Source organism: Falco punctatus (assembly GCF_963210335.1).
Source record: "Falco punctatus genome assembly, chromosome: 3".
Taxonomy (NCBI): domain Eukaryota; kingdom Metazoa; phylum Chordata; class Aves; order Falconiformes; family Falconidae; genus Falco; species Falco punctatus.
The window spans coordinates 107,644,690-107,657,277 of record NC_137582.1 but is presented as its reverse complement, the minus strand read 5'-3'; the positions used below and the strand labels follow the sequence as shown (position 1 = coordinate 107,657,277).

At 41.4% G+C, this 12,588-nt stretch overlaps 1 protein-coding gene across 1 annotated transcript in view; it reads right to left on the bottom strand.

Moving 5' to 3' along the window:
- CFAP74 (cilia and flagella associated protein 74) overlaps window positions 1–12,588 on the bottom strand; it is a 97,704-nt gene that overhangs the window by 6,726 nt on the left and 78,390 nt on the right. Inside the window, exons 26-39 of the mRNA XM_080381294.1 lie at window positions 11,214–11,347; window positions 10,333–10,609; window positions 9,555–9,662; window positions 8,717–8,871; window positions 7,357–7,491; window positions 6,860–6,969; window positions 6,417–6,472; window positions 5,562–5,681; window positions 5,138–5,290; window positions 4,168–4,297; window positions 3,478–3,632; window positions 2,323–2,461; window positions 1,388–1,515; window positions 752–886 (exon numbers count right to left, since the gene is read on the bottom strand). Coding sequence (XP_080237420.1) covers window positions 752–886; window positions 1,388–1,515; window positions 2,323–2,461; window positions 3,478–3,632; window positions 4,168–4,297; window positions 5,138–5,290; window positions 5,562–5,681; window positions 6,417–6,472; window positions 6,860–6,969; window positions 7,357–7,491; window positions 8,717–8,871; window positions 9,555–9,662; window positions 10,333–10,609; window positions 11,214–11,347 — 1,935 coding nt within the window. The remainder of the gene's footprint in view (window positions 1–751; window positions 887–1,387; window positions 1,516–2,322; window positions 2,462–3,477; window positions 3,633–4,167; window positions 4,298–5,137; window positions 5,291–5,561; window positions 5,682–6,416; window positions 6,473–6,859; window positions 6,970–7,356; window positions 7,492–8,716; window positions 8,872–9,554; window positions 9,663–10,332; window positions 10,610–11,213; window positions 11,348–12,588) is intronic.

Here is a 12,588-nt window from a genome sequence, read left to right as displayed (position 1 = left end):
CCTTCTTTCTGCACATGACAGCAGCAATCTTTTAATTTTGGAACAAGCTACTCATTCCACCATCCCACACACAGCTCACAACAAAAAGCAGGGGAGTAAATTCTTTCAGTCTCCATGAATGCCCAAGAAGATGAATCAGGAAGGGCAATCACAGCCCTGTAGAGATGTTTGGACCTCCCACCTAGACTGTGCAATACAAAAAGGCAGAAGTAGCCAGGGAAACAGGGTTCATAAAGCCGTTCATAAAGTGGAAAATCAAAAACGCCCCACTGACTTCCAGGAACACACCAATGGAAAGGCAGCCCACAGCTGAAAGAAATGTGAACACTGTAGCAAAATGAACCCTGTAAACTTAGTTCTGTGTCAGCGGGACTGCGGGCTTTCTTGCACAGGGGACATTAAAAAAATCAGTGTTACTTTAGTTACCAGCAGCAGCACTTTGGCTTTTTGGTGCTATATAATGCCATGACCTGTCAGAAGTCATTCTACGTTCTGTAAGATGCGAGCGAAATTCTTGTTCTTTTCATCACGCAGATGAACGGTGAGGTGTAGCAAGCCTCCAAATCAAACATACCGTTTCTGGCTTTTATTCTCCCACCGGTGTTTATACCAGCCTATACACCTCCCTTTGGTAGCTACATGTGGCTGACACGGTAGAGATCAGCTTTTGTACCGCTCCTACCAGTCGGTGCAAGCAGCTGCCACACGCTCCCAGTTTCAGCTGCAAAGTGCTGTAGCAACTGTGACTTACCTCGAAGTCAGCAGGTGGCACCCAAGAAACATCGATGCATTTTACTTGTCCGCGCTCAACCGTTCCCTTCCCAGCGCCGAGGGTGAACCCCTGCTGCTGCAGGAGGGGCAGGCTGTCCAAACTGAACTCCACGGGCTGCGAGAGACACACAAACCCCTCGTTACAGCCCGGTCTGCTCCTGCAGCACAATGACTGTTCCTCACTGCCTTGCCCAGATGCTGTATGTGGGCCCGCCGCTTGCCAAATCGCTTCTGCCCTTTGAAACTGCAAGGGGCCAGCCATCCTGTTTGCTCTGTCAAGTTGGGACGAAATACTGTACTGAAATAACAGGGGCAGACCTGTAATTCAGTCCTGTGCTCAAACGTCCAGATTTCAGAATTAGGGAAGCAAACTGCTACATTAATTTTGTTGCTGACTTCATATGATAATGCAAAATCCTCATATTAGCTCCTGAAAAAATAATCTTTTCTTTTCAAACATCGGTGCTTTTATAATGTAAAGTTTATCAGAAATCCTGAAAACTGTATTTTTTCATTTATAGACTGATTTTTTGAAAGAAAGAACCAGTAACCATTTGTACACTGTCAGTATTCCTTACAGCACCTGACATAAAACCACCCTTTTTATTTTCTTTACCTTCTTAGATGCAAACCGAGCTGTCTGTATAGCTCCAACTTTCAGTTCTGCCCTTGCTGGCACCGGAGGACTCTCTCCCTCAATGTACTCCAGAATGAGGAGAATGGACTTCACTGGTTCCTTTGGCTCTAAACAAATATGAATCAAGTAAACTTTGAGACAGTCAAAACTGAGCGATCACCAGTTTGGAACAAGCATAAATCACACCAGGATGGTTCAAAACAAAATGATATTGTGGCAAAGTCATCAGCTGGCATAGATAAGTAGATCCTCCTTAAAGAGTTAGTGAGGAATTAAGCAAAAGGAGGTTTTGCATAATTTGCAGTTGCAAACTGCAATTGTTAATTGTTTATCAAGTTTCATGTTTGTTTTCTAGCCCCATGGCACATATATTGTATGTATTACACTTCTACTTGTGTGTGGTACATGCTTGGATTTATTTATAACTCAGGAGCTAGGAGTTGTTTATATATGGTTTCTGAAAACAGATCAAGTCCAAGAAAGTTAAGGGAGAATAAACTTAAGCCCCCCAAATCGTGTCTGTTTCGTAACAGCACAATCAGGAGAGTCCAGGATGTGTTATTATATATGACATAATTCTATAAACATTCAGTACAAGTCAGAGAAGTGGCAGAAAGCAAACACCTCTTCATACCTTGTAGCAATATTAAATTACAACCATTTCTTGCAAGGTACATTGCAAAGACAGAAGATCGTCATTAAGATAGAACTGCATTACAATTAAGAGAAAACCTTTCCATAAAGATAAAGCTTCCTGCATTTTTTGTGTGTTACAGATACAGGCTATGCCATGCTATTATTTGTTCTGATTCTGGAAAAGTAATCTTTAATTTACTTTTTCTTAAAGGATGAGGAACAGGCCTGTGTCTTATCACCCACTGCTTTGTAGGAAGGTGCAGGTGGTAACATATTACCTCCTTTTAGCGCTTCCTGCGATGACACAGGTGACACTACAGCCAAGGACTCCACGGGCACATCTAGTGGAACCCCCCCCTCCACAAACATGGGATGCTCTCTTGCTGCGCCCTTTAGCTGGATCACATGGGCTGTTTCCTGTGTGAGACAAACGCTTCAAATGCAGGTTACAGCTTAAGTCCCGGTGTAACTGGGGTACCGACACAACAGCATCCATCGCACAGACACTACTACATCTCCCGCCTCTTGCCGAGAGGCCCTGTACTCTACTGCCAAAATCCCGCACCTGCCCCTTGCCCACCCACAGGCACTTCTGTATGAAACAACCTTTTGTTCTTGGGCAGGGAGGGGACTGGACAATTTATACTAAAGCCCCTAAAAGAGCTAAAATTATCTGCCGCCGAACTCAGCTAAAGTCTGTGAACCAGGACCAGTTTCCATTCCTCTTCAGTGTATTCCCATTTGCATTCTTAACCCCAGTTCCAAAGATAAATGGGGAGACAAAGCTTGCAAGGAGAGAAACGGTTCTTATTTGCTCCCTATCAGTCTCTGCTCCGCCTTTGCAGTGCCTGCTGATGGTCATTAGCTGGCACTCTTCATTAACCTTTGCTGGGTCTCCTTTGGAACAGGGCACGAAGCCCCTGCTGCGCTGCCAGCCTGCGTATCCTGACTTGGGCTCCGTCTAAGCTCAACTGCTGCTCTGCAGATGGAAACCACTTTCCTCATGCTGAGTGACCACAGAAGCAGCGCCTGGTACTCAGTGCACCTGTCAGTTTGCATTGTGCAGGGGTAGCTCTGCTCTCCGCTGCCATTAAATGCTACCTGCAGAGAACCCAGCCGGAGCTGTGCTCGGTACGTGGCAGCTCCCATCACCTCCCACTGACACCGTGCGGACAGCTGGGCAGGACGCGGACTGAATCCCAAGTCGCTACTGTTATGAATTAATAACTGAATATTTAAAACCTGAAAAAAAAAAAGTGAACCTGCCATCTCCTGCCTACCTCAGTTAATCTAATGCAGGTAGTATTTCTGCCTACAAATGCTGTCCACTAGATATAATTATTCGAAACTCCTACCAAGACCCATGCTGATAAAAGTTACTATAAGTCATTCTTAGACTTTGGTTTCATAATCCAGGTATCTTGATGTCTCACCTTGCCAAAGAGCACAACCTTGAGACGGTCAGAATAGTACAGACTTTCATGATCAGGACTGAAAGTAACTGTAAAATCCTGACTCTTCCCAGAAACAATTTCTCCTTCTGTTGGAAAGATGCTGAACACACTTAAGCCATTATAGTTCTGTGTTCCTGGTAAATAAAAATGAGGATACAAATAAGAAAGGAGAACAGCTCCGTTTTACTTCCTCATGTATTTAAACCCATTTAATTTTTGGTGAAGCAGCAAGTAAATAAGACCCGATACCTGGTTCTGCAGCAAAACAGGGGTTTAGAAACATCAGATAAATCCATCTATCGGTTTAATGCATTCACCTCTAGAGGAACTGAGGAAGCATCACCAAACCCCTCCTATATTCTAATATGTTTTTACAGAGGTGGACATCCCTAAATTTAATCTTTAATATGCTATTACTGTGTGGGCTTATTCAGATTCAAATACTAGTATCTCCTTGCTGGTAGATATTTGCTCGGGCTGCATAAATTTATAGCTAGTCATATTGAAAGAATCGGTATGGCTCCTACCGGGGAAACAAAATCTTAAATTTCAGTGATGTGATACCCCAGGTTTTGGCAACTGTGTAGCTCTAACAGGACAAAGTAATTCTGCTTTATACTTCATGAGTCTTAAACAAAAGAAAAAGAGAAAAAGAAAAAAAAAGTTTACCAACAAACTCTGTTCTTTGCAAAGAGGACGTGATAAAGGATGGAAGGCTCTGCTGATCTTTGTCCCTCGCTGATGAGAGCGAATCCAGTTGTATGGAGTATCGCAGGCTCAGCGTGGAAGTGTTCTGTATCTGATGACATTCATTCACACAACGTCATTTTCATTAAGAAAAACGATTCTCAAGCCTGTAGGATCCATGGTTTGTGAACTGGCTGAATTGATTTTGCTGCATTGCTGCACTATGTACCCAGATGCCACTGAAAGCACGCGCTATTGCCACCCACAACATGCCCTGTCAGCCCCCGGCCCCCAGCAACAGGGACCAGACTCCTTTTAAAAATCTTGCATCATGTAATGTATTTTGGTTACTGACATACTTAAAGCCAAAATCTGAGAGGAGAAAAATTATGCTTAGATCTTGACCTGTTTCCGAGTCTGGGGGAACGTGCAGTACCTGAATGAGTGAATTGGAGTTAAACTGCCCCAGACCGGACCACGGCAGACCCTCACGTGCTCTTTGTAGCAGCAGTTCTGCATTTCACCCAGGTACCTTTGTCACTGCTTTGTGTGCATGCTGCGCAGCCTCAGCTGTGACAGCAGTCATGGGCAGAATAAAGAAAGAGGGCAAATGTTTCTAACCGTGGTAAAAGCAAAGCCATGTCTGACTTCACACCCCTTTCATACTGACTAGATCTGTGGAGATCACCGCACCGAGCATCTCTCATTTTCCATTACAAAAGTGCCAGATCTCTGTTTTTCTGTAGAGGCTGCAGGCAGGACAGAAGCAGCCGACAAGATCCTCCCGGCACAGCTTTGTTACCTTTGGCCTGAAACCCTCTCGGCACCACGCACTTTTGAAGCGACGTTCTTTTGCCTGCAGTTTGCCACCCAGCCTTACATTCTGCTGGACTAGAAACTACAGAACTTCCTTACAAAAATGGGCTTCCTGGGTCAGCATCGAGGGATTTACCTTGAATGTGGAAGTCACCTTCTCTCTGGCTACAACATAGCCCATATGGAGTACTTCGTCCACAGAGCAAACCGTCGATGGCATCACCCCATGACCCGTGATACTGAGGGTTAGATTGGTTTTTGTCATCCCGACATCCAGCGTTTCAAAAAACTGCCAAGGGGATTCCTGTGTCAGCCCTTCTGTGGAAGGAAAACAGCCCCCACCCTCCACCCACCCCCCTCGCACCAACGGGCTGACACTACAGAACTTCTGGATTTAGCGCACAAAGATCCAAACATCGGGAAAGGCTATGCACAGGCAACCAAGCTTCTCTTGCTATTCTACAGCCTCACCCCAGTCAGCAACAGGTGTCTATTGCACAGCCCGTTACATCTCTCTGTCCCTCTTCTTTTTCCCCATTAATGTTGTATCTCTTACTCACCCATTTACTCTCATTTGGACAAAAAGAGATGATGAGGGCTTTATTTTCACCTGGCTCAAGCATCTCAACTCGTCTGACCAACAGGAAGGGACCATTGGGATTCAGAACTGAGAATCCCAGCTAAAATAGTGCAGCTTAAGGAAAAAAGAGTTTATAAACAAAGACTGAGGAAAGAGATATAAGGACAGGTTCTAAGTATTGTTCAGACCAAATATGTATAAACTAACCATCTATAAGCTTTTTCAGAGATCAACACCTAACTCAGAGAAAAGAACTAATTTTTTTTTTTCCCCCACAGAATTTATATAGTTGCAAGACTCTTTTCCAGCTAATAAGATAGCCACATAATTTTATTTTCAGGTTTTGCCTGGACCGGCTCATTAACACCCTAAGAGCCAGAGACATGCCTTTTCCTACATTATCCCCCACAGTTTAACCCAGACAAGCCAGCGTAGCAGCCTCTTCTTACAAGGTATTCAGGAATTCAGAGAATCAGTGTGCAAAAAAGAGGAGTTGTGCTGCTTCATATGTACATCATCCTGTTTTGAAGCTACAGCTTTGCCATCAGTACCTAGCACTCTTTAGAGAGTGGTTAAGTGCTTCTCAAGTTTGGCTCTAAGCAGAATTATTTCCAGTGAAAAGGGTGGAATGGAATTAGCTTTCCAGTAGGTCACCTGGGCTCGTCCAATATATTCTTCATGTCACCTGCTGCCTCACTCTGAAAGATGTGTGTTAAGTCTGAAGTGTGCTACCTCCTACTTATTTTAGTGTCAAACAGTTCCTCCTACAGATAAGAGAGTCAAATTAAACAGAAGATGAATGGCAAATGAACTTACGTGTTCCAAACAAGGATACTTCCAGCTTCTCTGGGGAGATATTTTGTATTGTAATTCGCTTAAATGTTCTGTGGCCTGACAAGAATAAAAACATTTCAAAAAGTGATGATGCTCACTCATGCACTACCTTTCCTCCTTTTTACCTATGCTTCTACCTGGGCCAAACATTCACCCCATTTCCATGGCTAGTACTTTAGTCAATGCCCTCCAAAATACTTTCAGATTTGGACAGTCACTTGTAGAGCTTCCGATGCCATGTTTTGGAACCAAGTCTGCTTTTTTACATGCCTTAGCTGGCCAGACAGGCTCCTAATTTTCCACCTAAGTACCTATCCCAGGACTAATTTCTATACTGACATTTGCAAATCAACTGAACAATGTAAAAAGCAAACACACAAATCTGTGCTGAGAAGAAATTAACATCAGACAAAAGAAATCAAAGCTTGAATTAAAATTTCATACCTACTGCAACATCACCAAAATTGACTGGGTTTTTTCCATTATCTGAAGTGACCACAACAGATGGCGCTACAGCTGGACAGTGCAACTCCAAATACAAAGTGTTGTAAGGGCTAGAGAGATAGTAAAAGGATATTTGCTCTTGGATCATACAAAAATAAAAACTATTGTCAGAAATCTGTTCTTACTCTGTATCACAGGGTATCAATACATTGGTATTACAAAACAGTAAGTAACTTCTGATGGCTGACTTGACGTTCTGTATGCCCAAGCAGAAAGATGAACTACATCTGGCTTAAGTTTTTCATAAAATTACTCTTCAGGCTGCTTTGATATTAATGTGTTTGATTCTTATCCAACTAGTGGGTTGTAAGCATGCGTTTCTACCAGTGACCTATGAAATAATTAAGATCAAAAAAACATTTTCCTCCCCAAATGACTAAATTAACATGCCCACCATTTCCCCCTCAAATTTCTGAACTATCATGAATTGCAAATACCTGCAGCTTAAGTTTTCAGGGCCTTTCGTTTCATCGATATGTCCGCTTGCAACAAAGCATGGTATGATGTATTTTTCAAACTTCCCACTGAAATTCCTCATCAGGGAGGCCTGGGCTGCCATATAAGCATCAGAACTAGAAAATCCAGGAATAAGAATCATCTCAGTAAGTGAGAGAGCAAGAAAAGAAAAAAAGGCAAATATCTACTGAGCTATTTGTGTTTACTGTTTCTTAGGCACACATTCAAGATGGAACAGTGAAACTAAGCGACTGTCTTGGTGCACAGTCATGGACTCACCCTACTAAGTAGTCTGATTTTCTCACCAAAAGAGAATAAAAATTATAAATCCAGATAATAGAAGTTATATGAAACACTGCAAAATCCTCAATACGATTTCCTTATGTTGAATACATTAGGTATTCCAGTGTCTTCCCATACTTCTACATCATTTCAATGATGTGTGAAGACATGATCACATTTCTCTAATGCAATATGCCAAGCAACACTTCATAATGGGAGTTTTAAAATATAAATTTTATTTTGATGACATGTACTGGAAGTATTTAAAAATTACAATTAACGGATTGCAGTGAACTTGGGATTTTAGTTAAAAAATATCTAGCATCCAGTACAGCCAAATGCCTGATGTTTAAACATATATTTACTTCCAAACACTTCTAAATTCCTCAGATTAGGCAGAAGCATGGTTCTAAAAAGTTGAATTATATGCTAAATGTGGGACCTCAAGTATCAGATTTTGCATCTAAGTATCTAAATCTGTAGACTGCACATGCTACCAATGTTAGTTCTCACTGAGGTACATGTCCTGTAAAAGGACTATTTAAAATGCACATTTCCAGGACTGAAGATGACCATGACTAATATTGACAGACTGCATAAGCCCTCAAAAAAGGGAAAAAAATATCAACCCACACCCACTGATATGGGCCATCAGATGGCTTCTGTCTGGGATGATTCAGCTCTGCTAGACCTCTTCAGACAAGGTGTATGCGTAGTAATCCCCTTTGGTAACTGAGTTGAGCTTCCTAGTTGCCCTTCAAAATAATACCCTTGTTTGCTCAGCCACATACCCACAGAGACACATCTCAGGCTTTCTGATATATTCTTTGAAGTCTTCAATCCGTCTGATGCATAAAGGGATTCTGTGCCTTACATGAGAGGGTACAGCTGTGTGGCTTAAAAGCAGTCCTAATTTTGGAAACAGCCTTTGCAATACAGCAAAAGCTATTTCTTCTCTACAGTGTGCTTGCTCGTCTGCCTATAGGTTTTAGTAGATTTATTGAACTACTTATAAAGAGAATGTTGTCCACATAGTACAAGGTGCGTTTGTCGACTTACTCAGGCTTTAACTCTTCGGATTTTGGTTGTTCAGAACTGTTTAGAGAAGTCAGGTATTTACTGCCCTCATCCCTTACAAGCTGTCTGGAAGACTGCCGCCGGGTAATGGAAATGCTTAATTTCTTCCCCTCTCTCTTTTCATCTTTCTTCCTTTTCTGCAAATACACACAGAGAGGCATTATACACTGAGGGTGTAATCCAATCAAGACATCAATTTACAAATACACAGGCCCTGGCCCAAGGAAACAGATCCTAAGAGTTTATGGAGTGCACAAAACAAGGTAACAGCAGTACAATTATGGTTACAAGCCACAGACAACAGTAGTTATTACATATATTTCTAATAATGTAAAATTAAGTTGAAATGGACATATTTACCCCATCTTAAGAGTTCCACTACTGAAGCACATGAGTAAAAGACTGTATCTCTTATAGGAAATGTACCTATTTATCTCATAATTAAAGACACCCGTAAGTGCTCACATAAATTAACTGACCCACAGCTCTGCATATAAAGTTCACGTATGCTGTAAATTGGCATGAGGTGTAGGAACTTTTCTTTTTTTTAAGAGTACCTGCAGTTAGCATTTGCAAGAAAATCTGCTAGGGATCCTTTTGAAATTGTTAGCATGAAATTAAATTATTGTTCAGCAAGGAGACTACACATTAAGCACAACAGTACCTTCATACTCTTGTCTTTTATAGGCAGGTCTTACAGGGATCATGAGTTTGGGCTTCATTAATATGCAAATAATTTTATGATAAAAATACCATCCAGATAAACAAATATCTGGAAGTAACAGACCAACAGCATGTGCTAGTTCTTAGCATTCCTTACTTGTATTTCTGCCCCCATCGCAGCTGCTCTGCAAAGCCTCCGAACTGCCTCTTCTCTGATTAGCTGATCTGACAATGTTGGTCTGAAGGACACTTGAATCAAGCTTTTCTGGGAGTGCGAGAGCATACACAAGAGCGATAGGCAAAAATTCAGCCCTCATACTTGCATGACACCTACAAAGCTCAATAGCAGCAGACACATGAGAGCAAAAAAATTAACAAATAAAATACAATTGTTTTGCCAAGTGAGTAAGACGATCCCAAGGTTAGTTGGAGCTTTTTTGGAACTCTGCTGTGTTACAGTGGGCTGGTTTTACATGACCAGTGTTTTTGATATTTAAACACTCTTCAAATAAATCACAATGACAACAGTGGGGAAAGAACATTCAGGGTGAAAATTCCCATAAAGCATTAGCCAGGTGTGATGGTTAACCCCTCACGTGTTTGATTTAAAACACTGGTTCAAACATTACAAAATATTGTAAAAATTGTCTTTTGCCTTGTTAGCTTAAAAGATTATGTCCAACGTCAGACTTTCAAGGGGAAGAAGTATTCCAAATCCACCATTGGGTTGAATTTCAACAAACTTCAAAATGGCAGGATCAGAAATTATTGCGGGTAAAATAAGAAAGTATTAGCTAAATTATCAAAATTACAAAATATTCCATCTACTCTAATAATAATTTCTGTTTTCAGCTTCATTTACAAGTGACAGCATTTGTGAGGATGTAGATGATCAAAAGATTTGGCAGAACCCTCGAGGTTTAAAGTGAATTTACCTTCCCAGGCAGCACAGTTCCAACAGAAGGTGCAATTGTCACTGGACAGTCTTCTGGCACACAGAATTCAAATGAAGCGGGTCCAACCGGGGCAACTTCCCCGTTGCCAGTTCTGGGGACAGCATGAGTAAAGGGGTTGACGCTCACACGGGAGTTCATCACATACAGTGTTGCTGTAGACACACCATTTAAAGCTGTTGCAGCAAAGCGAACTAAGGAATGAGACAATTCAAGAGGTGGGTGGACTCCAACTGCTTTGCATGACAGCTTGAATTGTCTAAAAATAAACACATGATAAATTGTCTCAGCATAAAATAGTCTCTTAATCAGCCCGGAAAATAGGGAACTAATCCTGTAGTCCCTATTTAAGCAGAATTTCAAGCTTGCAATGGGAATTTTGCCTAAAGATGAACAATAATACTATCTATTTTTAATGCACAATTGGCTAGAGTCCCTGCTTGAATTCTTCCTCTGTGAACTTCTGGAAATACATCCAGTCAAATCAAAGTTTATGCCATCATTATTTTAGTAGCATTAGCTTAACGTATGAAACATTTTTACAAAAAAGATTCCTTCGGCAATTCAGCTGAAAAAGGAAGCAGGGCACAGCAAGTGAAGTGACCTGGGGCAAGCCTGCAGCTTGGATAAGTGACAAGGATAAATTTCAGGAAAAGCCATCTCAGTAAAGACAGACGTAAACAAAGAATGAAACTAAGAAGCACTGAGCAACTCTTGTCAACTGGAGAATCCTTACCTGCCTCACATTTTTATCCTAGCCTTTCCTCTTCAAAGCAGGCAGGGATTTAATTTCGGAACTAGCTTACCAGTGGAAATCCAGTGTGATTTAGACTTCTAGATTACCTACCGGTTTCTTAACATACCTATTAATCTCTGACTTGCAGGTTAGTTCAAAGCTGTACTCTTTGGCCTTGTTAGCTTTAAAGATTATGTCCAACGTCAGGCTTTCAAGGGGAAGAAGTATTCCAAATCCATCACTGGGCTGAATTTCAACAAACTTCAAAATGGCAGGATCAGAAATTATTGTGGGTAAAATAAGAAAGTATTAGCTGAATTATCAAATCGTTAATAAATTAAAACAAGACATTACTGGCAAGATAAGAAAATGTTGTTTTTAAATCTACAGATGTCAGAGGAACAGAAACCTTCTACTGAGAAGCTTTCATCTGAGTTAGTGACTAGCGTCTGACTGACGTGCAGATTTCTCATCTCAACGTAACTTGAAAGGCATTAAATCCATTAACTCAGGCTTCAGCGGAATCTCTTCTCCGGTTTCTTACCATCTATGGTAATCACCATTCCCTAATGATGTTTATTTACTCTTCATAGCCAAATGAATGAAATATGATGAAAATCTCAACAGTTCTCCCTGTGTCTTTGAAGAGCTGATTCCTCTGTGGTATGCAGATACCACAGCAACAAGTACCAGTTCAATATCTATAAATGTATACTGGTTTGTGTTTGAGCTGATGATCATTCACGAATGTCTCCCCATCACATTTTAAGCTTATCATGAAAGACATACTGTGAAGTAAAGATTTAATGAAGCTGAAGATACACATTTCTTTTAGCTATCTCCTTGATTTTAATCCCTAAAATGGCAGAGAGAGGGAGAACGCCTAATTAAATGTCAGGTTCCTCTAGCTCTGATTCCAATATGCCAAACCATTTCACACTGCAATCATCATGCTGTTATGAAGCTTGAACAGCTAACTTTTGGGGGAAAAAAATATAAAACATCAGTAGACCTAGCCCACACGAAACTGGCAGCTCCTGTGATTAATTTAGCTTCCGTGTCAATTTACAGTAAAAAAAAGTCAGAAAACACCTAGGCTTGGGTCAAGGGATGGCTCCCAACACACAGTTTGGCCATGGCCATCCTGCTTTACAAAGTGCTTAGGTGCTTGGATGCAAATTGTGCGATACTCCTCAGCCTCAGCCACAGCGACATCCCTAAGCCTGGTGTATTTAGTAGTGTAAGTGACCTGTGAGTCTGAACGACAAGTGCACCAGGTATTGTTGGAAAGACCAGGTATCCTAATAGGATAAAGTCAGCCTAATGACGTTACGTAGGCGAGAACTGTAATGGCTCCTCAAAGGTGTTCATACTGCTTGGAAAATACTTAGGGTATAGTAAGATGAAATTTACACAAAGCAGTACCAGAACTGGTCTGCGTGCTTCCACAGTGCTGAGGCAGAGGTATTTCCATGGGTTTGCAAGAACCAATGGTGATTTAT